The following is a 26,193-nucleotide window of genomic DNA, read 5'->3' on the forward strand; positions in this document are numbered from 1 at the left end:
TAAGATTTACAAAAGAGCAGCTCTTGGCAGAAATAAATACTGTTAGAAATAGGTCTGATATGCAGATCAACTCAGCTGCCTGCATTTTGGGATTCTTCTTGGGGCATTGTTGTTAGGGGTGTCATGGTGAGGTGCCTGTACTGAAACGTTACTAATATCTCACTGAGTACTGGGCTTCTTAATTTTCTTATTTATGCATGCTCTAGACCTTTCATACTACTATGTTATTCAGAAAGTATCCTTCCAGTGAGCATTATCCTGATAAGAATTTTTGATATACTGCTGCGCCCTGCTGGCTCAATGGGTTAAACCACTGAGCTGCTGAACTTGCTGACCAAAAGGTTGATGGTTCGACTCCAGAGCACGAGGTGAGCTCCTGCTGTTAGGCTCAGCTTATGCCAATCTTGCAGTTAGAAAACTTGCAGATGTGAGTAGATCAATAAGTACCGCTTATGTGGGAAGATAACAGTGCTTCATGCAGTCATTCTTGCCACATGACCTTGGAGGTGTCTATGGACAACACTGACTCTTCAGCCTAGAAATTGAGATTAGCATCACTCCTCAGAGTTGGCCACAACTAGGCTCAATGTCAGGGGAAACCATTACCTTTACTTACAGCATCATTGGTTTAAAAACAAAAAACAAAAATCAAAATGTCATATGCATGTAGGACCAATCTCAGTTCTTGATGCAACATACCTTTTTAAAATGCATTTTTCCTTGATATAAATAATTTGAGAAATTTGGGTTTAAGTTCACTCCCAATTTTGCAAATCAGAATGCAGTTTACTTCAAGCTTTGAAATAAAATCTATAGAAAAATCTACCTAATGTGTCAAGTTCTTGCTATTTAGTTTGTTTTTCTAAATTCACTTTTTCTGCATCCATGTATTTAAGAGGAAAAGAAAATGAAATTGCCCCTAGGTAGATTTTTAAAAAAGAGATGTAAACTTTGAATCACCTTTCTACTTCCAATTTTATTTAGCACATTTAGTACCTTGCTTCCATCTAGTGGGCAAAAGTATAACGGAACATGGCCATATAGCCTGGAAAACTCACAGTAACCCAATGAAAGCCTTTGACAACACAAAAGTATAATGCTTTCTAAAGGGCAATAGTAAAAATGAAGTTAAATAGTCAGTTGCACTCCCAACAGGGCCAAAATGTTGAAGAGTGAAGCAGTTAGAATGAATTATTGTCTACCATTTAGGTGAGGCTGGAGTAGTGTGTGTGTGTGTGTGTGTGTGTGTGTGTGTGTGTATACACACACACACACACATACATACAGAGAGTAGGGTAGGTAGTTGGAATATTAAACCAGTTTTTTTTTGTTTGGTTTGGTTTTAGGTCTGGTTGACATCTTTTCTTGAGGAAATAAAAAAAATGCTTTACCTTGCTTCAAAGTGACCATTTGAGGAGTAATGCTGGTCAACCCAACTTACCTGCTATATACATATTGATTTCTTTGCAGATTGTGCAGGCTGTGGAAGAGATATCAAGAACGGACAAGCATTACTTGCCTTGGATAAGCAGTGGCATCTGGGATGCTTCAAATGCAAAGCCTGTGCAAAGGTCCTGACGGGAGAGTACATTAGCAAGTAAGTAAGCCGGAGAAGTGCAGTCTTTGCCAAGGGTATCAAAGAGCTCCAGACCTTTATGGAGCAGGATGATCACTTACAGAGGTTTTTTTTTTTTTTTTGTTGCTACAACATTTCGAGTGCAGTGTTCAAAAAACTGATCTATGCCCTATGGATTATTTTCAGAGATGGTGCGCCTTACTGTGAAAAGGACTACCAAGTTCTCTTTGGGGTCAAATGTGAAGCATGTCACCAGTTCATCACAGGGAAAGTCTTAGAGGTAAGTAATATACACTGCTAAGTGAAACTATGGTTCATCCATCTGTTTTCCTTCAAAAGGCAACTGAAGACAGAGGTGACATATAATGTTCAGTGTAAGCAGACTATGTTTTGTTTGAAATTGAGATCTGGGTGGTATATAAACCTGTACTGTAAAACTTTTCAAGATACACTTCTGCATAAAAATACTACAGGTGTATTGGCACTGAAATGTTACATAAGTGTAGCCATATTTAACTGCCATGACTTTGATTGCTTTGATTTTGTACGGCCAAATGTTATACTGGATCCCATTATTTCCATAGGGTTGCCATTCAATTAAAGTTGCCCCAAACTGCAAAAGATTTGCAGTGCAGATGCACCCCATGCCTGACATAATATGGTCTATTATGTTGTTGACTGAATCTGAAGTTGGCTGAATTTGAAAATGGCTGTTAACATTATATTTAGGGTTTTCAACATTGGAAGCCTTGACAGTCAAAACAGTTTTAGCTATTCAGGAGTTCTCTCCCTAAAACTCTGAAGCAAGCAACTGTGGATAAGTGAAACCATGTATATCCCATGGACACAGAATTAATCTTGTAGTATCAAATGTGATTAAAAACTTGCCTTGAAACCTAGGCACCAAGAAAGGTCCTGAATAATCTAAAACAAATGGGCTCCATTAAATGTGAGGTCTCTATCCCAACTCTTGCCTACGGTTTCTAGCATCACTCAATGGTACATTTTGAAGAGAATAACACAACATTTTGTACAGCAACTGACTTAAAAATGAGAGGCAGCTGAAAGTATCTGGCTATATACAGATAAGGGCCAGTTTCATTGTCAAGGACTATAGAAACCAGAGCTTTCACAGCAAAAAATACACCAGAGGGCAGCATCAATCCTTATAAGAAAATTCTGGAATATTTTAATATAGATTGAGGCTATTTGTCTAGCCTATTTTTCCCCTCTCATTTCTCTTATCTGTCAAATGGAATTTAAATTCATCATCACTAGTCTGATGGTGATTGCAGAATTAATGAGAGTGTAGCTATTAAGAAGTAGCAACTTTCCAAATGGGGTTGTGGTGGCACAGCGGGTTAAACCACTAAGCTGCAGAACCTGCTAACTGGAAGGTTAGTGGTTCAGATCTCTGGGACATGGGGAGTTCCCATTGTTAGCCTCAGCTTCTGCCAACCTAGCAGTTCGAAAACATGCAAATGCGAGTAGATCAATAAGTCCAGTGGGAAGGTCACATAACCTAGGAGATGTCAATGGACAACACCGCTCTATGCAGTCATGCTGGCCACGTGAAGTAGGAGGTGTCTACAGGCAACACCACTCCATGCACTCATGCTGGCCACGTGAAGTAGGAGGTGTATTCAGACAACACCTCTCCATGCACTCATGCTGGCCATGCAAAGTAGGAGGTGCCTACAGACAACACCGCTCCATGCACTCATGCTTGCCACGTGAAGTAAGAGGTGTCTACAGACAACACTGCTCCATGCACTCATGCTGGCCATGTGAAGTAGGAGGTGTCTACAGACAATACCTCTCCATGCACTCATGCTGGCCACGTGAACTAGGAGGTGTCTACAGACAATACCTCTCCATGCACTCATGCTAGCCACATGAAGTAGGAGGTGTCTACAGACAACACCACTCCATGCACTCATGCTGGCCACATGAAGTAGGAGGTGTCTATGGACAATGGCAGCTCTTCAGCTTAGAAATGAGCATCATCCCCGAGAGTCGGACTCAATCAGACTTAACTTCCTAATGCTATAAAGATATTATCTGTCAGGAGATCCGTTTAAATGCTTTAGTATTCATTCTTTCCTCCCAATTATTCCTTTAATTATTTCTGCTTTGATCTCATTTTTAAAAACAGGTTGTATCAGGATATTGTGTTGTTGAGTTATGGTTGGTCTATCAAGATATTATTTATCAATAAATAAGATGTGAATCTTCTGTGTAATATCCACACATGGCAGGACATTTAACAGGAAATTTGTATTATATTGAGCTGCAGCTAGAGTTTTTGCTGCTGTACTGTACACATTATGGTGATATTATTTACTAGGTCAACCAAGGGATACAATACACATTACACCATGTTTTGATGCTCAATAGTTTAAATGTACATGTCTTCAAAATATTCCTTTAAAAATCCAAAAAAGGTAAATCTTGATTTTATATAAGGGATGCCATTTCACTATGCTGTTGTATGTAATGGGCCTTGGCATCCACAGGGGTCCTTGAACCAAACCCCAGCAGATTATCTGTTACCATTTACTTTCCAAATAAAGGCATTAAATCTATTATATAATATTGCCATGTAAAGCAAGAAAGAACAGCTGTGAGGTGGTTGAAGGCACTCTTGCAATTCCGCAAGGGATTTCTAAGGTCAGTCTGGGGGACACATTAATTGGACAGTGATGGAATTCTAGCTCTCTTGGATGCATCTTCTGGCTAAGGACAAACAAAGGGCACCATCCCTTACAGCTGTCACTTGGTAACCTTCTCGCAGCCATTTCATCCAGTTAAAGTGCATAAAGGAAGAGAAAAGTCATCTCTTTGAGAGCCTTGCTTGTTCTTTTGCCCTTATGATTCTCTGAAGTGCAGAAGCTTGATGAACCTTTACATAGACTTGTTAAAAAAAGTGATAAAGATCCAACCAGGAACAAATCTGTGGCATGTACAAGAATGGCTACAATTTATTACCACGTTACGGCAGCACTGAGTTACTGCCATGGTGACAAAAGGCCATGTTTTTTGCAAGGGGAGAGGAACCGTCCTGCATCCATGGGAAACTGCTTGTTTCCTGCGGGTCAGTGCCAAGATCCCTCATTATCAGGAACCGATGGTATGAAAGGAATGTGGGCTTATCTTTAAAGGAAAGAAAGACATTCTACTAAATTAACCTTTGAAAAATGTCAGTACAAACTAGGTCTTAACTTCAATAGATGCATCCACTTCTTCAAAGAAGTTAAGGTATACACTATCTGGTTGGTCTTTTTTAGTCGTGTCAGAAGCAACTTGAGATAACTGCAAGTCACTTCTGTTGTGAGAGAATTGGATGTCTGCAGAGACATTGCCCAGGGGATGCCCTGGATGTGTTACCATCCTGTGGCAGGCTTATCTCATGTCCCCGCATGGGGAGCTGGAGCTGACAGAGGGAGCTCACCCCATCTTGCAGATTTGAACTGCCGACCTTCAGGTCAGCAGTTCAGCCACTGCAGCTCCTATCCGGTTAGTCTGGTTTATATTATCTGTATAAGAGCCAACATGGTTTGAGCACTGGACTTTGGAGACATAGAATGCATCTACACTGTAGAATGACTGCAGTTTGACCCACTTTAATTGCCACAGCTCAATTTTGTGGAATCATGGGAGTTGTAGTTTAGCGAGACACCAGCACTCTTTGACAGAAAAGGCTAAAGAACCTGCAAATCTACAACTTTATATATGAATTTCTCCTTGGCCACTGTACCCACTGGGAGTGCCTCTACACTTCTGAATTAGTACAGTTTGACACCAGTTTAAATGCTGTGACTGATTGCTATGAAATCCTGGAAATTTTGTGCCCCTTCTACACTGCAATATAATCCAGTTTTTCTGAATGTAGATTAACTGCATTAAACTGGATTATATGGCAGTGTAGACTCATAGAATCCAGTTCAAAGATCTTGAATTGCATTCTGAAACTGGATTATATGACAGTATAGATCAGTGGTTCTCAACCCGTGAGTCCCCAGGTGTTTTGGCCTGCAACTCCCAGGAATCCCAGCCAGTTTACCAGCTGTTAGGGTTTCTGGGAGTTGAAGGCCAAAACATCCGGGGACCCACAGGTTGAGAACCACTGGCATATTGACCACGGGGAAGTCACTAAATGACGGCGGAGAACTATCACAGAATTTAATAGCTGTAACTTATTCTTTGTTGTAGATATTGAGGTGGTAATAAGGCAGGTTGAAGGAAACACCTGTTTTGTACCAGAGATCAGTGTTCTGCATCATTTGTGTGATGGAGTAACTGTTTTAGGCTGCATCTACACTGTAAAAGTAAGGCAGTTTTGCACCACTTTAACTGCCATGGCACAATGCTATGGGATCCTGGGATTTGTAGATTGGTGAGGCACCTGTACTCTTTGGCAGAGAAGGGGAAAGATGTAAAAAAAAAAGACAGCTAAAGGCAGCTGTTTCTCCCTGCAATGCTGGTATGCAATAACCCAATCTAAAATAAAGATTGCTCATTCTTCTCAAAAATAAGCTACACCCATCTCATACATCTTAATCTTTATTAATTGCTAAAATGTTCCCCAGATTTGCCTATAGGAGAATGTGTAACTTGTTATGCATCTTCACAATATATTTTACATGGATTCCATTTCTCTATTGTTCCCACTGGTATTTGACTAATTAGTACTGTTTTTAAAGGAGTGAAATCCCTGTGTTACAGAACAGCCAAGAATGAAATTACAATTAACCCAACCCAATTGCTAACCCAGATTTAGTAATGAAGCTGAGCTAAATCTTTGTCAAACAGATATGAATATGTCAAATGCAGCACATAAATACTTCTAATCCAGATTCTAAATTTTCCAAATAGCATATACGTTGATCTGTTGTTTTATATGATATGATAGCTTGCCAGCAAACTAATTAAGAGGATGTAACCAACATTAGTTTCCAGCCAGCAATTTGAAAAACATTATGTGTGCTCTTAGGGTGCATCTACACTACAGCATTAATACAGTTTGATAGCACTTTAACTGCCAATGCCATTGAATAATGGGAGCTTTAATTTTACATAATTTTTAGCTTTCTCTTCCAAAGAATTCTGGTATTTCACTAAATGAAACATCCCTGATTCCATAAGAGCCGCCGCAAACTAGCGTCCTGCGAGAGCAAACTGTGCCAGCACGTCCATGACGTCATAAGACTCCCACCTCTCTCTCCGCCTCTTTCTCCGTGCCAGCGTGGTTTTTCCTTTGCTAGGGCAGCAATGCCAGCGTACTCTCGCTGTTGACAGAATTCAACAGCGAGAGTACACTGGCATCGCTGCCCTAGCAAAGGAAAAACCACGCTGGCACGGAGAAAGAGGCGGAGAGAGAGGCGGAGTCATATGACATCATGGACGTGCTGGCACAGTTTGCTCTCGCAGGACGCTAGTTCGTGGCGGCAACTAACATTGTGCCATAGCAGTTGAAGAGGTGTCATTAATGCTATAGTATAGATGCATCCTTAATCTTTTCCAGTTTACTGAAATCTTTTGTGTTTACTGAAAATTAAGATACAAATTAGTCATTTGACTCCTGAATATTGTAATATAAAAACTCAACTTCTCAGCTCTGCTTGATGCTTGAAAAAGTGCAGAAATTGTATGGTGTTCCATATATTGCTGGACTACCATGGGGCCATGGTGGCACAGCAGGTTAAACCACTAAACTACAGAATTTGCTGACCGGAAGGTCGGTGGTCCAAATCTGTGGGACAGGTGAGCTCCTATTGCTAGCCCCAGCTTCTGCCAACCTAGCAGTTTGTAAACATGCAAATGTGAGTGGATCAATAGGTGCCGCTCCAGTGGGAAGGTAATTGTGCTTCATGCAGTCATGCCAGTCACATGACCTACAAGGCGTCTACTGACTACTCCAGCTCTTTGGCTTAGAAATGGAGATGAGCACCACCCCTCAGAGTTGGGCTTGACTAGACTTAATGTCAAGGGGAAACCTTTACCTTTACTATTCTCAGCAGTCTTAGTAAGCACATCTAATGATGAGGAGGGCTGGGAGTCGTAGTTCAGCATCCTTTGAAGAAGGATTGCACAGTTCCCATCTGTGCTCTGGAAGAAATAATTTTCTGACTCACAAAGTTTCCCAAGAATTAACCCTTCCATTTGAGGAAGCAGTGTGTCCCAACAGCTGTGTATAGTATGACATTGGAGGCATCTTCACTGTAGACTTATTGCAATTTGAGAACACTGTAACTGCCATGGCTCGCTGCTATAGAATCCAGGGATTTGTCATTTGGTGAGACACCATCACCATTTGGCTGAGAAGGCTAAATATGTTAGCCTTCCAGGATTCCATAGCATAGAGCCACAAGTCATGTCAAACTGCATTAAATCTACCATGCAGATGCATTCATAGTCACAACCAGATAGTGCTGCCATCACCTGAAGGAATTTGACTTCCCCTTTCCTTCTTTCACAGTGGACTGGTCCATTGATTACTGGTTTGAACTGAAAAGCTTTGGGGAGAAAATTCCTTTCTCTTTCTGCGCTGTGCAGAGACTGGGGAAGAGGCAGCAGTGTTAGGCTCCTGAAAGAACACAGGGCTGAGGTTATGTGAGCTGGGTCAGTGAGTGTATGATCTGGGAGGGATTTTATTCTGGCAGCAAGGCATTTCTCACAGGTCTTTGAATCGGAAGAAAGTGGAATGCACAGCTGCTTGAATGGCAAAGTTTTAGGAAGCAGAGCATAGACGACTCAGCAGAAGGTAAATGCTTATTTGTGTGTCAGAGAGAGAAAGACAGAAAGAGAGGGGAATTGAAAGAGAACTGGATTTTATAGCTCAGTATTAATGATTCCAGGTGAAAATTCTAAAACTTCAAAGGGAGGAAATGTGCATGGGAATCAAAGTTAGTAGCCAATCCAGCTTTTGTAAGTGAAAAACTCTGTGAGAAAAGACTCTGTGTATTTGTGTGTGTTTAGCAATTGGTTAAGCTTTCTGTTGTTTCTATTGTGGGATGCAGTAGACTGTGTAGATATGTTGATAACATGCCTATCTTACATTGTATTGCATTTTATATTTTATCAGACTGTTCATACCATGTGCTGTGCCTTTGTGCAATTTTTTTGAATATATTTTACATGGAAATATATTTTCAAATAAGCCCAGAGCACCTCCAAGCCCAACAATTCTTCCTTATGCATTTTAATGTACAGCTTATGAGACATTCTTTTAGGTGAGCAGAGAATGACTCTCACGTAAGTCCTTCTGGACGTACAGGGATGTGCTATAAAGTAGAAACAAGTCAAGGTTTGAACTGGAAACTATTGTGAAGAGGGGAAATGAACACTGTAATTATAACCATTGGTGTAAGCACACTCAAGTGATATCTGTGTGAAACCAAGTGGTGGTTGTTTATTTGTTGATTTCAGCTCTGAAGAGCTTTCATTGTTTATGTATGTTTTTCTTTCCTGGATCAGGGTAGGCAATTTTGGGGGCTTCAGAGCCAATTTTCTGCCCTAGGATCATCCAAAAATACAATCCCCTCAAAAGAAAATCTGAAAAAAGTCGAGAAATGTACTACAGTAGAGTGTCACTTATACAACCTTCGCTCATCCAACATTCTCTATTATCCAACACAGTCTGCTTCCTGCCCAGATCCACAGCTGTTTCAATACATTAAGATTTTTTGGTGCTAAATTAAAAATACAGCAATTACTAGATAACGTTACCATGTATTGAACTGCTTTTTCTGTCCATTTGTTGTAAAACATGATGTTTTGGTGGTTAATTTGTAAAATCATAATGTAATTTTAATAGGCTTTTCCTTAATCCCTCCTTGTTATCCAACATTTTTGCTTATCCAACATTCTGCAACCCGTTTATGTTGGATAAGCGAGACTTGACTGTAAAGTAAAGGTTTCTCCTTGACATTAAGTGTAGTCATGTCCAACACTGGGTGATGGTGCTCGTCTCAATTTCTAAGACAAAGAGCAGGCGTTGTCCATAGACACCTCCAAGGTCATGTGGCCGGCAGAACTGCATGGAGCACTGTTACCTCCCCACCTATTGATCTACTCACATTTACATGTTTTCAAAATGCTAGGTTGGCAGAAGAAATGGACAAAGGTATTGTCATGTTAAACAGCTTCACCCCATGGCGAGATCGCAACTTATTTAAATGATGAATTGCTGCCCTTAAGCTTCCAGAAGAGGCAACTTTCCTATCATTTATTCAGTAAAAGTAGAATTTGTGGAATCTAGGAAAGGGTCAAAGGCTGCAGAAACAGCTTGAAAGAGGACCACATCCAACTGCAGGCCTGCATCCTTGGAAATCCCTTTATATGCCACCTCTTTATGATAATTGGTGATGACATTTCAAAACCGAATTTTAATATCAATCTATACTCTCCTATTCAAATAAGAAACCTTTTAAAAAGATCTCATTGATTACTTTCATGGGTAACTATATATTTGTAATTTTAATGTATTTTGGTGCTCCTTGATCTGCTTAGTTAGAAATGATTTTAAATGCCTATAAAGAAATGATGGCAGTAATCATTATTTCCTCAGAAACCTTTTAGTTCCTAAACAGTGTTGGTACATTTACATTAGTTGCATAATCCAAACCTGTTAAAACCTGTTATGTGTATTAAAAAGGCAATCTGTGAAATTGGCAATGTACCAGCAAAAGTGTATCAGTCACACCTGTTTTGGGGCAGTGATATAGAGGCCAGTTCATAACCTAATTTTTCTTCTAGACGTACTAATGAGAACCAGCATTGTGCAAACATTAGAGTGGGTAAAGGCAATAAAATACAAAGGAAAAGGGTTGTGCAAGGTGTATAAAAGTCTTCTGTGAAATAATTTGGATATTATTATTACCCAGGAAAGGCTTCCAGGTATATGTTGGGAAAGGGAGAGGTGTTTTTATTGCTTATTCTTTACCTCTCTGAAAATATTGGTTAGTTTTCCTGCTGCACAATGGCTTGAGTTTCAGCCAGCAAGTGTCATTTCTGTGATTTTGGCACAGTGTTCTCCAAAATAGTGACATATACTCAGAATTTTTCATGGACTGGATTTCTTTGGTATGCAACTCTAATCAAACAGGTTCCATTTTTAGTACTTTAGAAACAATTGCTTATCTCTAATTTCAGACATGCTAGTGTGAAAGTTAGAACAATAGGATTCCACTTTAAATTGAATGGTTGTAGTTGATGGAATCCAGGGATTTTCAGTTTCAAAAGAGGCATTTATATTTCATCCAAAGTAGTCTACTGGCTCACCAAATTATCAGCTACAGGATACCATTGGATGTAAGAGCCATGGTGGCGCAATGAGTAAAATCCTTGTGCCAGCTGGACTGCTGACCTGAATACCTGAAGGTTGGTGGTTGATTCCACGGGACGGGGTGAGCTCCCATCTGTCAACTCCAGCTTCCCATGTGGGGACATGAGAGAAGCCTCCTACAGGATGGTAACACATCTGGGCATCCCCTGGGTAATGTTCTTGCAGAATTTTCTCACACCAGAAGTGATTCCAGTTCATCTCTGGCACGAGAAAAAAAAGTAGGGTGTAGCTATGGCAGTTAAAGCAGATTCATAATGATAGAGTTGTAATATGTGAAAGGCTACAGAGCTACTCACATTGGTTGCAGTCATTGTCTGTCCCTACTTTTCCAATATTTCTGGTCAAAGATGTGCTATTTGGGGGGTGGGGGGTGTTTTGTTTCTAAATGCTCCTAAAGAAACATTGAGTTGTATTTCGAGATAAGAAAGAAAGACTTAGAAAGCAGAACCTTATTTATCTTTCCTTTTCTTTTTTTTCTTTTTGTTTATTTTTATCCCACCACCTTTCTCCACTTAAGGCAGCTTCCAGTGGTGCAGAATATTCACTGGTTGCAGTATGGACCTGACCTCTGGAGCTGAATTGCCTGACCTTTAGCTCCTTTCCAGATTTGTGATATGTGCTGTAATGGCTCTGTGCAGTACTTGCTGACAGTAAACAATCATTATCTAGCACAGGATAATCATAAATCTTGGAGTTGGGAAGAAAGGGTCAAAACTATGTTTGTGGTAGGAACAGCTTTATTACTACCATCCCCTAGAGACAGACGCCTATGCTGACAGCTGATAATCTCAAATTGTTAGGGTATCATTTAGTCAAGTAAAGATGAAAGTAGAGAGTCTGCCCCTGTCTACAAAGAGATGTATTTAATATGGTGCTTCCAAAGAAAACACAGTGACAACACTTATCAGGAAACAAACTTTGTCACTATATGCATGAAAGACAACAAAAACAGATGCTTCCCCATAAAGCGCTGTTAGAGTTAATAACCAGAAGGCATCCTTCTTAACAGGATATGGGAAGGGGAAGTGTAGGAGGTCCTTTCTTACTGGTGCAAACAGTCGTTTGCTTAGGAAATTTATTCTTAAGGCTATTAACACTCAGAATCCCATAGCCCAGTGGTTCCCAACCTTTTTTTTTTTTTACCAGGGACTACTTGACCAGGGATCACTCTGCAACATTAGTACTAAAAGGGTTACAAATCAGTTTTTGTTCAACTTTAGATTTGGTTTGCTGATTCAGAAAATTGCATTGGATAGATTATATCAGCTCTAGTTTCTGATACAGAGCATTTGCCATCCAGTAGTTGTCACCCACAGAAAACTATATTTCATAATCTAGCTCTGATGTGATAGTAGTAAGCTTTCTGATACAGAACGTATGTCATGGTCAGTGACAGGGAAGCAGTGGCAGGTGGAAATAAAGTTAAATAAATAAAGAGGAAGGAGGCTTGCGGACCAGATTTTCATCATCACAGCCCACTGTTGGTCCATGGCCCACAGGTTAAGAACCACTGCAGTAGCCAATGACTGGGCTTTGCAGCTTGCTTGGATTAGTTTTTTTTTTTTTTGAAAAAAAAACAATCCAATTTGAAATCACTATATCTATGAAATTAGATCCATTTTGAAACATTCTGTGGTATAACTTCTTGCATGTATTAGTTCTAATGCTTTAGTGGTCTGCTACTGAAAGAAAAATTAGGGTGGGGACTAAAAAACATTCCCCAACATTCGAGGCAAAAAAAGGGGTGCATCTTACAATCAAAGCTGCCTTTTTTCCTGAAATTACAGCTCTAAAATTGGGCTGCATTTTAGAATCGATGAAATACAGTATATAATTCTCTTTTATTCCACACCCAGTCTTGCATAAGACAAGGACTGGAAAAACTTTTTTGGAAGATGGCTTCGACATTCTGTTACTCTTATCCATGGTGATTTGGATTTCTTAAAGATGAAATTCACACCCCTCTGATGAAAATATGGATGTTAATCTGAACCTAAGCCTTCTAGTTTCTGCTTCTTTGGAAAAAAAATGGTGCTTTATGATTTCAAAAACATATCCTGAGTGAAAGTTATATCTCTTCAACATCTATCCTTTAAGAGAAAAGAGATTGAGACTGGAATTGTAGGAATTGTATTGGAATTTTGATTAGAAACATCTGCAGGGCCAAAAGCCTCCTCAGCCCTGTTCTAGATTCCTTCTATGCACACTTTTCAATATTGTTTTATTTTCAATGGGAAGAGGAGTATTACATGACAACATTTTGTTACAGGTCTCATTTACTTTGTTTATGTTTATCAACAGAATACATACTAATTATCTTGCCTACTTAATTCTCTATTTATTGTATTGCTGAATATTAAGAAAGCAAGTGAACCCTGTAACCAAAAGTTGCAATGTATTCTTATTTTTAAGAGGGTTGTTATTCAGGTGCCAATCAACCATGCCCTTATCCTTGACACTATGAGCCATAAGGTAAGGATGGGCAATATTCATTCTACAAACCACATCTGGCTTTCAGATATCGCTCCCCAGCACCAGAATATGTTTTCCATTCAAAACAGGTGCATTGCTATTCTGGAAACATCCAGAAAACACGGTTCTGCTGTAAAGCAAAGTACATGGCTATGTCCTTGCTTTTTCAAAAAGTACTCTCTGTATCTTTGTTTCTGTGTTTTTGTCTCTCTCTCCCTTGCTTTTTTGTCTTGAAAAGTGATTAACTAAAGTATCTTCTATCTATTTCATTCCTCACTGTCAGGACACAGTTTCAAAAAGCTTGTGTCATATAATAATTAGAGGGAGTTTTGATCCCAGAATTTGCTTAAGTAGGACTCATTTGTACTCTTCTGATATTAGTTTCCAATTGGCCATGGCTCCTTGGTACAAGTCAACATGACCAGTGATCTGGCTTTTGTGGGAATGAGAGAGATTTTTTTTTTTAAAAAAAGATACATATATCTTCCTGTTTAACTGCTGAAGCTCAGTTTAATACCATATGGTATTCAACAGAGGGAGAAACTAACAATCAAGCATCAATATATGTGTAATTGTACAGAGATTTTAAAAAACAGTGGTCTCTGTCTCTTTCATTTTTTTGTCTGCCCGTGTCACACAGTGTTGCAAAGCCAGTGTGTCTTCCATATCAGTTGGGCTATCTATCAGCTTCTGGTTTTAGTTCATACTTTAAAAGATCTGTCCAAGGTCCTGGGATCATTGGGGGGATAAATTCAGCACTTTGGACAGCTTTTACCAAGCACAGAGCAATTGCTTGAATGACATGGAAGGAAGTTGTGGGCAGTGACCACACACTTCCGGCCCTTTCCACACAGCTGAATAAAATTGCACATTTTCTGCTTTGAACTGGAATATATGGCAGTGTGGTCTCAGATAACCCAATTCAAACCAGAATTGTGGGATTTTCTGCCTTGATATTTTGGGTTATATGGCTGTGTGGAAGGGTCCTAAGAGACAGTGGGCTTTTTTTATAGTTAAAAGTTTTCATTTGGACTTTGGAACAAGGCCCTGTCTTGTAGTCCCAAGCCACTTTGAGATGACGTTTGCACAATCAAAATTACCTGTCACTCATGGAAGGAGGATCTTGTCCGCCTCTAACTTTGAATGGCACAGGCCTGCTAAATTACATATTTTTTGTACATTTTTCCAAAAACAGAACTGAAAATGCCTTGTAAAATTAGGAGGTCTGTAAAATCTGAGGGTCTCCCCTTTCGCATACAACTTGGGACATTCTGCATGTTCTTTCCACTGACTTGTGATTCTACCTTTGCCTTCTTAAACTTTAGTTTGAATTGCTTCAGTTTTCTTTTGTTGCATCTGTTTCTTCTTTAAATTTTGGAATTTAAAAAACCATCTAGTCCAACTTCATGCTAATGTAGGAATCTGACTAAAGGCTTGCTTCGCACACCACCATCCAGCCTCTTGTTTTTAAAACTGCCAGTGAAAAAAGTTCTAGTTTTTTAATGGCCTTGGGGAGGGGCAGCGGTGGATACTTGCCCAAGCATGTTCATCTTTGTTATGTAGTTCCAAAATTTGAGGAACAAGGGTTTGGTTATAAATCCACCCATTCTCTGGAAGGATCTAAGAAAACTTCTGCTATAACACTTCCTTTTTATATCTTTTTAAAAATGACATCTTCAGTTTGAAATAATCAAGAAATAAATTAAATATGTTCCTATACTGCACATTATGTTTCAATACTAAATGTTCTCTGCTACTATTAATTTAACACAGAATTATCTGCAAATGATGGCTTGAATTCTGTTATTAGATCTGATTAGATAGACTTAATGAATGAATGGGATTTACTTGTATGTTGACTCTCCATCGAACAATTGATAATGTGGGTCTCTTTTAGTTGGCACTAACAAGCAGGACACAGGGAGCCCCAGGTGGCACAGTGGGTTAAACTGCTGAGCTGCTGAACTTGCTGACCGAAAGGTCGACAGTTCAAATCTGGGGGCGGGGTGAGCTCCCACTGTTAGCTCCAGCTTCTGCCAACCAAGCAGTTTGAAAACATGCAAACATAAGTAGATCAATAGGTACTGCTACTGTGGGAAGGTATCAGCGCTCCATGCAGTAATGCTGGCTGAATTACCTTGGAGGTGTCTACGGACAATACCGGTTTTTCGGCTTAGAAATGGAGATGAGCACCAATACCCAGAGTCAGACACAACTGGACTTAATGTCAAGGGAAAACTTTACCTTTACCTTAGCAAGCAGGAAACTAGCCATACCATTCTGGAAGTCAATAGGCTTATCCCTGAAATAAAAATAGCAAAATAGCTGAAATATTGACAGGAAACTTTTTGCTTTTTTATTACAGTGCATATATGGGTCCAAGAAAGGGTGTGTGTGTTGTTTCAAACTTTTGTTTCTTTAACTCTTATTCTTTGCATATTAATCTTTTTCCCAGCTTGCATTCAAGAATATCTTTTGTATTCCACACATAAAAGGCACACATGTCATACCAACTCAAAAGAGCTGAGCTCATTTATGACACCAGTGGGAAGGATGTATATAGAAGATAATATGCCATCTTCAAATGTAACATTGAGCCCATGCTAGGAAGCTGAAGAATACTCCGATGGTAGTATGTCATCATAAATAAGTACGTTAATGTCAGAAAATGTACAATTTGAAGCAGGCATTGAATGAATTTTATAGGGGTGGAAATTACCTGTGCCTTTTGGGAAATGGTTATAGGAAAGCCGTGCTATAAATATTAGGCTATCCTGTTGTGTAAGGTGTTCCATTAAACTTTCAAGGGCCATAAAATATCCAACTGCACAAGATAGGCTGTTCTTAATAGTGTTCTGTTCCTGAGAGAATATTTAAAAGCAGGTCAACATATGCAGAAGTAGGGTAAAGTAAAATATCTTTGCAAGTCTGGTTGTTGGAGTGATTGTTGTGCAAAAGAAACCATTTTTCTGTGAGAAGAACACAATATTATCCTAAGAAGCTTTATTTTGCACAGAAAATCATTATTTGTCAAATGACTGGAAAGAGCTATTGGGTTAGAAGGCCTGCACCCAGCTGTTACATTGTAATACTCCAAAAATGTGTCCCTTGGCCAGGAGCGAAACCTCTGTTTGTAATTAGTCTTTCTTCTGCCAAATCCATTGGCAGTGGAGAATCCTTGTGGATAGTTCATAATGTGCATTTCTGCCTCCCAATAGCTGTTCTTTTGGAAAAGAGCATGATGAGGTCAGAAGTGCTCAGACATCTTACACTTCTCCAAAGGAAAAAAATCAATCTAATCAATGCAGAGATCTAGAACTCTCACAGTCTACAAGTTTGTGGGAGAAATGGGAGGAGGGGGGGAGAGCTAAGCACTCAATTGGGTTTGCATATTTGCTGTTTACCTTTATGCATCTTTGTCACTATGCTGGGATTGCACACTTTGATACATCTTAGAGCGAATTAACATTGGAAGTTCAGTTAACACTAACTTAGGAACACACCATGTTGGACTCAAAAGGACTTACAATCAAATAGTACTTTTCAAAGCAATAACCATGTTAGTTTGTAACTTCCGTATATACTTGAGTATAAGCCGACCCAATTATAAGCCAAGGCACCTAATTTTACCACAACAAACTGGGAAAATGAATTTACTCAAGTATAAGCCAAGAGTGGGAAATGCAGCAACTACTGGTAAATTTCAAAGTAAAAATAGATACTAAAACAATTAAATTAATTGAAGCATCAGTAGGTTAAATGTTTTTGAATATTTGTATAAAACTGTAATGTAAGATAAGACTGCCCAACTCTGATTAAACCATTATTCTAACCTTCTTCCATGTACATGTGCTTACATATCCTTCCAATAATAATAAAAAGAGTGAAATAATAATAATGTTTTTTGTCGTGTCAGGAGCAACTTGAGAAACTGCAAGTAGCTTCTGGTGTGAGAGAATTGGCCGTCTGCAAGGGCATTGCCCAGGGGACGTCTGGATGTTTTGATGGTTTATCATCCTTGTAAGAGGCTTCTCTCATGTCCCCACATGAGGAGCTGGAGCTGATAGAAGGAGCTTATCCACGCTCTCCCCGGATTCGAACCTGCGTCCTGTCGGTCTTTAGTTCTGCTGGCAGAGGGGTTTAAACCACTGCACCATCGGGGGCTCCATAATAATAATAATAATAATAATAATAATAATAATAATAAAGTAAAATAATGGGAATGTAATAATAATCACAATAATAAACTAAAATTCTAATTCTAATTCTAATTCTAATTCTAATAATAATAATAATAATAATAATAATAATAATAATGTAAAATGATAAATACAGGGTGAAGCAGCATAACTTCTTTTTAAAAAAATGTCAGCGCTAGTGGTCTCATTTGAGAGCGGGAGTATAAAGTTTTTCCTGACACAATTCAGTTGCCCTCATGCGTTGGAACAGTGAGGAGTGTGCTTTTACCGTTGAGACCTACTTTTGGAGTGGCCAGCCCACTCTCCAGATTTGGCCCCTTGTGATTTTTTTCTATGGGTTTTTTTTTTAAATCCTGTGTTTACCGTCCAAGGACCCTACAAGATTTGAAGGCCAATATAGCACCTGCTATGCTGACAAGAGTCATGACAAACGCCAGAAATCAGTTTACTCAGTGTATTGAGAATGGGGGATGTCACCTACCTAATTTGATCTTCAAAACTATGTAAAACAAAACTTTAGTTATGCGCCTACATTATAAAAAAATTAAAATGTCTTGATTCATACAATGGGTTTTATTAAGTTTTTAAAAAAGGAAGTTATGCTGCCTCACCAACAACACAACAACAACAACAACAACAACATCAACAACAACAGTAAAATAATAAATAATCTTAACTCAAGTATAAACTGAGGGAGACTTTTTCAGCCTAAAAATGTCTTGAAAAATTAGGCTTATACTCAAGTATGAAAGACAGTATCTCTTGTAAGACTGGTTTATTTCAGCATGAACGGAACTGCAATGTTGGAGTACAACACAGGTTGAGTGTCCCTTAGCCAGAATTCTGAAATATAGGGTAGCAATGTCTCCCCCATCCCGATGCTTCATTGTACTATCTACAAACACAAGTATTTCATGTTCAAAATTGATTAAACGGTTGTGTGCAAAATTATCTTCAGTCTATGTGTATAAGATGTATACGAAAGATCAATGAAATTTCTGTTTAGAGTTGGACCCCATCTCCAAAATGTCTAATTAGAAACATATATGTAAATATAGGAATTTAAAAAATCCAAAACACTTTAGATGCCAAATGTTTTGGTGAAGGGATACTTAACCTAGATTAAAGCACAGTTATATATATTTATGGTAATTGGATCAGAATGTAATAAATTGGAGAATGATGTAGGTTGTAAAACTTCCCATAGAAAGATCTAAAGGGCTGCGGTGGTGCAACTGGTTAAACTGTTGAGCTGCTGAGTTTACTGATATGAAGGTTGGCAGTTCAAATCCATGAGACAGGGTGAGTTCCCATTGTCAGCCTCAGCTCCTGCCAACCTAGCAGTTTGAAAACATGCAAATGTGAGTAGATCAATAGGTATGACCTCAGAGGGAAGCTAAAAGTGCACCCTACAAAGTCATGCCAGCTATGTGACCAGGAGGTGTCTATGGACAACGCAGGCTCCTTGTCTTGGAAATGAAAATGAGCACCTCCCCAAGAGCCAGAGATGAGCACTGTCTCCAGAGCCAGTGATGAAAGGGGAAGCCTTTGCTTTTGTCTGTGTATTGTCTGTGTATTTGTGTTTCATTGTGTATTTCAAAGGCATTGATTGTTTGCCTGTGTCTGTATTTATGATGGAATCTGTTCTGAGTCCCCTCGGGGAGATAGGGAAGAATACAAATACTGGCTACCAGTATTAAAAAACTCTAAAATTACAGCAGCAAAACAACAGAGAGGAAACAATCTGGGACATCTAATCACCTCTCAACAAAAGATTGCCCCAGGCACTGCCAGACCATCAAATGCTAATCAAGGTGGTCACTTGAAACATTCACACCTAGCTCCAGCAGACAAGAGTCCTTTGTCCCACCCTGGCCATTCCACAGATATATAAACCCTTTTTCCTAGTTCCAACAGACCTCACTACCTCTGAGGATGCTTGCCATAGATGCAGGCGAAACGTCAGGAGAGAATGCCTCTAGAACATGGCCATATAGCCTGAAGAAACCTACAACAACCCAGTGATTCTGGGCCTTCGACAATACATACAAATAAAGTGTTGTTCACATTGTCATTGTTGTTGCTATTGTTGTTGTTGCTTTGTTGGTATTTAAAGGTGAAACCAGGAAATTCGCTTATCAAAAGCCAGCTTTCCTGATACTCAAATCTTCTTTTTTGTTTCACATGTAATAGTGAGGACTTGTTTGTTGTCGTGTGATCAGTTCAGTAAAAGAGCATTACAAACAATTTTTTGTCATAGAATTTCTGACAGTAAATCCTTAACATAGTTTTTTTTTACAAGGAAAGCAATGTTAAGAAATTTACAGAGCTAAAGATTTCCAACTAGCCAGCTGGAGTGATTTCTGAGAGTCTTTGATGATGGGTGCCTGGAGCCCTGCTGCTGTGATTCCTCCAAAGCATATCATTACTATTTTCAAATGAGAAGCCTGAGGTTTAGGGAGAGTAAAAGTTTTTATTTTCCTGGACTCTGAGTATCTCTAATTTTAGGTTAACTGGTCTGTTAAATAAAGACAGGTCCTTGCAGGAAAACAGACAGTAATTTAGTGGAATTAAGTTCTAGAATAGGACACAACGAGCACTGCCTTTGATCCCAGTACCTTCTTTTAGTTCAGCACTTCAATTCCCAATATGTATTGTAAAGCACAATTTTCCTATATATGTTTCTTAATTCTGTGAATTTCTGCAGTGATGCAGAAGTAGGCATTAATATCTGTTTTGTTTCATATCTTGCTCAATATGTTTAGACAGCTCTCAAATATGTGCTCTTTTCCTAATTTGCCTATAGGGAGACAAAAACTGCAAGGAAATTACATTTTATATCATTAACTTGTATTATTGCTTAATTCTAACCTTTGCCAGAAGGGAGAGGATGCAACAGAGAACAATCTGCTGGCCTTCCATCTGCCACTAATAATAGTGTGAATGAATGCAGCTAAGACATTATAGTCTAGTTCCTCTCTCTTACTGTTTTTTGTTTCCCTAATGTTTTTTACTTACAATGAAAACATGTGCATGCTTATTTGGAATGAAGTTTTCTCTTAAGTGGGACTTACTTTGTAGACATTGTATTTAGGATTGGAGCCTTAGGGGTATCCAGTAATATTAGTGGAACTATTTGTCTAACAGGCTTCTCTGGTATCAGAGGTATGTTTTTGATCCATAATACATTGTTAAAATCTGACAATATATATAACATTTTCTGGAAACCGCAAAATTCCCAATTGTGTCAAGTGTACCCATGAAGCTCACATTGTTCTTCACATGAGAGTATGGAATGAATGAGAGATGGTGCTAACACACTTCAGTCTGCACATAGCTTCAAGATGCTTGGTAAATGAATGAGTGGGATTACATCTAAACATGTATTTGCAAGCATTGTGTTCCTTCAAGGAATTTCCAATTTATGACCACCCTAAGATTTGTTCAGGGGGAGGGGGCTGCCATTGCTTCTGGACCTGAGTGAATGTGACTTGTTTATGACCACCTAGTGAGTTTCCATGGGTCAGCAGGGATTCAAACCTTTGTCTTCAGTGTCATAGTCCAGCCCTCAAACAATTAATACCACACTGGCTAGATCTACCCTTCTTGGGAGTGTTGGAGGCTGGAGGTGGATGGATACCATGACATGAGGATGATTTTCAAAACATGGTTGAAAAATATGATTCTCCAGTGTTGAGAAATTCTGACGAAAGATACCATGGAGTGATAAGAATCTTTGTAGATCAGGGATTATTCTTTGCAAAAATGCATTGTTATTTTCCACAGGAAACAACATTATCCATGCACAAAATAATATTTCTGTCATGTAAATGCTGTTTTTTTGCACAGAAAATTATTTTTCTGCACAAAGCAGCAATATGCAAGTTCTATGTGGGACACATCCTAATTTTTAGTTATGCAGCAAGATGATCTTTTGACATTTTCTTATCTTTCTTGCTCCACAGGCAGGTGATAAACATTACCATCCAAGCTGTGCACGATGCAGCAGGTGCAACCAAATGTTCACAGAAGGAGAAGAAATGTACCTGCAAGGTAAAGAGATTGCACGTTTGTAACTACTTTAAGTACTTGAAATGACAGAATTGACCCATTTCAATAAATAAAGTAAGGAAGATGGGCCCTGGAAAGGATACGCTTTTGTGCTTTTTTTAAAAAAAATTACAAATTTATTTTACATGTATTGATTCAAATTTAATTACTTATCTGCATGAATCAGACACTCTCCCCTGTATAGGTCAGTCTCAACTATAACATGTTGTAGGTCATGTGGCCAGCATGAGTGCATGGAGCGTTGTTTCCTCCTCGCCGAATCTACTCACATTTTGCATGTTTTCAAACTGGTAAGTTGGCAGAAGCTGGGCCTAACAATGGGAGCTTGCCTTGCTCCCTGGATTTGAACCGTTGGCCTTTTGAACCACTGATCTTTTGGTCAGCAAGTTCAGCAGCTCAGCAGTTTAACCTGCTGTGCCATCGTGGGGCCTTGTGCTTGGAGTGAGTGTTTAATCCGATATTTCTTTCCTCCTATCCTCTTTTTCTAAATTCTGACCAAAAGGTTACTGTGCTTCAGTCTCAACTAGTAACCCAAAGTTTAATAATAAGAGGCCCTAGGTGTGCGCCTAGGATAGAAGGGAGAAATTGAGTGACGTCATCCAAAACATATGTTTCATAGCTATTATCATACATTACCATTAAATGTATAACATTGAAAAGTGAATGCCTAGAGGGAGAATATAGATTCATACCAAAGCGAAAAACAGGTCTCCCAACAATTTTGTCAGAGAAATGCACATTCTTTCTGCCCAACACTCCTGTGACCATGGTTTATTTCAATGGCTTACCAACACCAGAGCAGGAAATAAGATTTCTTTGGCTATTTTGACTTATTTTGAACTTGAAAGAAATGATGCTGAACAGAGTTAAATAATAAATGATAAATAATTACCCAGATAGGAAATATCTGTGGATATTATGTTTCCTATCCAGTCTCATTTGCTTTGCCTCTGAGACAAGTATTTTATGCTATGCAAATCATGAGTATACTTTCTCACTGAAGTAGCAGTCTGCTTCCTTGGCACAGGCTTAAGACTTACCAACAGCATGCCATCCTACCAAGATTTAGTGTTTGCAAAGGAGCATGCGAATAATGAAACAATATAATTGTGTCCTTATTATACTGCCAGTAGAGGACCTTTAAGAATAAAAGTTCCCCCGGCATTTGCTTTGACATTTACTCTGGGAAAATAATTTGCTTTGCTTTATAGCCTGCACTGAGGCTATTTTAAGTATTGCGTTTTCTCTTTTTTTAACTATTAGGCATGCACTTTCTTCCCATAATCGAATTAGTTTTAAAGTTAAGCTTTGCATAGTTGAAATGGTAGTTTATTTTGACCTTACAGTTGTGCAGACAAAATTGAATAAGGCTTCATTTTCCAAAAGCCCTTTTAATAATAACTTTTAGCACTCTCTGTATTAACACTCCTGAGGGTAGAATGCTTCCTTTGAAACTGAAGCAACAAAGCCTGTCTCCTTTAGAAGCTGAAATGTAAAATGTAAGTCATGTCTTCCTGGAACTGTACAAAGTACATCTGGTATAGTACAGGCAGTCCCCGAGTTACAAACATCTGTCTTACAAATGACTCATAGTTAAGAACGGGGGTGAGACAACAGGAAGTGAGAGAAACCTACCTCTCAGAAGGGAAATTCACCCCTGAAAGAATTATAATGGAGAAAAGAGGTCTCCACTGAAGCTTTCGAAACAATCCTTGTTTCCAGAACAAGCCAACTTTTTCAAAATCCAATTATCACAGAGACAGAAAGTGAGGTGAAATCTTCTGAACAGGGGCAGAGCCAGCACAACAAAGACCATAGGTTGGACTGTTAACCCTTTCCTATGCTATCCAAAGCTAAAGCATACTTTTTTTGACTGGAGTTACACTGTAAAATGTACCTGTTCTGACAAACAAATTCAACTTCAGAACAAACCTACAGAACCTATCTTGTTTGTAACTTGGGGACTTCCTGTATTCTGTGTTCATCAGTGAATAGCCAAAGGCTTTCAGGAGGACTACAAATGAGACATGATGAACCAAAAAATCTCTCATTAGTTGTCCACCACATGGAGTTTTGTTTTGCCTCTGTGGCCAAAAGCTCTTGATTGAACTGGTCTATGAACCGGTCCAGTATTGGTTAATGTGGTTGTGAAATAGAACTACTTTATTTAATATAACACAATATTTACATAATAGAATTTAATGTTAGCTGGTCTAAAACTTTCCACAGAAATTATTATATTTTCACAAAATGTTCTAAGAATTTAATATTTTAAGGTATATCATTTGAACATTAACATTGCAAACAGAGGCATTTTCTTTTAGTCCAATGTATATTAACACAGAAATATTTGATCAACTCATAACAATCTGTAGTGTCAGAGGGAACAGTGAATATGATTCTCCAAATGTGGATTAGGGATTGTATAAAAGGCCTTAGAAGCTGGAAGTGTAAAACAAAAATTCTTGTGACAATGTAATGTAATGTGATGTGTAAAGTATGTCATGCTTATTTTTCTATGTTAGGTTCCACAGTTTGGCATCCCGACTGTAAGCAGTCCACAAAGGGAGAGGAAAAGCTACGGGTAAGTTGGTTTGTGTTTTCTTTTTAAAGTTAGAAAGGGGTAGGTTCCAAAGAAGAAACACTCCTGAGACTTTCCTTTAAATGACTTTTTTCCCTTTCAGAGAAACTGTAGGTGCTTATGACATTAAGGTTGGATTCTTGTTCTGCACATACTTTAGTAACCCCCACTAAAGTCCTTGAAACCTGCTTCTGGGTAGGCGTGTGCAAGATTATGCTCCAAATGGCTTGCCGATTATGTAGGACAAACACACATGAGAGCATCACACATGCCCTAACTTCCACACAACAACCCAGTTAGAGTTATCAGGTTGAATATGGGATGGATGTCATATAGCATTAACGCTAGGAGTCCCTGGGGTAGAAAATGGTACCGGAAAGCTCTTTTCTCACCTCTCACAGTCATCTATTAGCAGCTTCAGCCTCCCTTCTCTCAGCACTGTAACCAAAAGAAAGTGGCCTGTTTGGAAGGTGAGCCTCCAGCTATGTCCCTGTAACTGGACACACAAAAGCTAATGTCACATTCTAGAGCAGACATGGCTAAATTTGGCCCTCCAGGTGTTTTGGACTTCAACTCCCACAATTCCTAACAGTCGGTAAGCTGGCTGGGGTTTCTGGGACTTGCAGTCCAAAACATTTGAAGGGCCAAAGTTTGCCCATGTCTGTTCTAGAGGGCAAATTACACTAAAGGAAATTGAGGGGTGAGGGAGGAGGCCTGGCGTAATTTGCCTGACAAAACTTTACAGTGCCTCTTTCTGATCTAGAGTCTGTTAACAATTAAAATTGTAAGTGTTCTTCCCATATTCAGTCTTCATATGCGCAATCCTGTAGGTCAGTGGTTCTCAACCTGTGAGGTCCCAGGTATTTTGGCCCACAACTCCCAGAAATCCCAGCCAGTTTACCAGCTGTTATGATTTCTGGGGAGTTAAAGGCCAAAACATCTGGGGACCCACAGGTTGAGAACCTTTGCTGTGGGTGTTCCTGTGCAATTGCTGAGCAACATGCTAAAAGTGTAATTGGCTTAGGAGATGTCCACCACAACCACAGCTTCTCACCTAAGATTATCTTCCACACCTTTGCTAGAAAACTGATGGGCCACACCAAATACAGACAAGCAAAGAGGAAAGAAAAGAGCAAAATTTCGAAGTTACTGAATAAATTATTTTCAGTTACTAATCAGGAAAACTATATTGTTGAAGTTTTCATCAGAATGTGTCCAACTCTTTGCTATGTTGTAATCTTTCATATTTTTGTTAGTATAATCGAATACTTTGCTGCTTCTATTTACACACCAGAATTCCTGTCTGAAGATATTGGAATGATTCCTTTCATCTCAACTAAAAATTAATTGTATTCAGACATCTGTTCCATAAGTGGAAGGTCGCTTTCTGCTTCTGGAAGGGCCTTAAATTCAATAGAAACATACTCTACAGAAAGATAGGAGATGAATTTCACCAATTTCACCTTCTCCCTGTAGTTTTCAGTATTACTCTTCTTGATGTTGCAGTCCAGAGCATATTTTAAAAGATGGAAAGCTATAACAGGAAGAAGGTATCCACAAAATACATCTCCTTTCTGTCCTCCGTGAAATTCTACACTAGGAAAGTTTGGATAGAAACATTACTTGGACCATGTAACTGGATCTTGTACTATTTTCTGTTCTACATAGTTATGTGGCCGACTTCCTGATTATTTGTTTACATTTGCTTTTTATTTGGGTCTCCCCCTTTCTTTCTTCTATCTCTTAATAGACCAGACGATTTATAAGCTTAAGACACCCATGGCGTTCTGCTTAGTCTTTAAGATACCACAATGCAGTGGTTCTCAACCTGTGGGTCCCCAGATGTTTTGGCCTTCAACTCCCAGAAATCCCAACAGCTAGTAAACTAGCTGGGATTTCTGGGAGTTGTAGGCCAAAACACCTGGGGACCCACAGATTGAGAACCACT

General features: G+C 39.1%; 1 protein-coding gene across 26 annotated transcripts in view; it reads left to right on the top strand.

Moving 5' to 3' along the window:
- ABLIM1 (actin binding LIM protein 1) overlaps nt 1–26,193 on the top strand; it is a 271,609-nt gene that overhangs the window by 171,830 nt on the left and 73,586 nt on the right. For all 26 annotated transcript variants that reach the window (XM_060768480.2, XM_060768478.2, XM_060768463.2 and 23 more), the window contains exons 5-8: nt 1,471–1,597; nt 1,763–1,856; nt 21,559–21,646; nt 24,190–24,248. In XM_060768480.2, coding sequence (XP_060624463.1) covers nt 1,471–1,597; nt 1,763–1,856; nt 21,559–21,646; nt 24,190–24,248 — 368 coding nt within the window. The remainder of the gene's footprint in view (nt 1–1,470; nt 1,598–1,762; nt 1,857–21,558; nt 21,647–24,189; nt 24,249–26,193) is intronic.

The sequence above is a fragment of the Anolis sagrei genome, chromosome 3 (genome assembly GCF_037176765.1).
Source record: "Anolis sagrei isolate rAnoSag1 chromosome 3, rAnoSag1.mat, whole genome shotgun sequence".
Lineage (NCBI taxonomy): Eukaryota > Metazoa > Chordata > Lepidosauria > Squamata > Dactyloidae > Anolis > Anolis sagrei.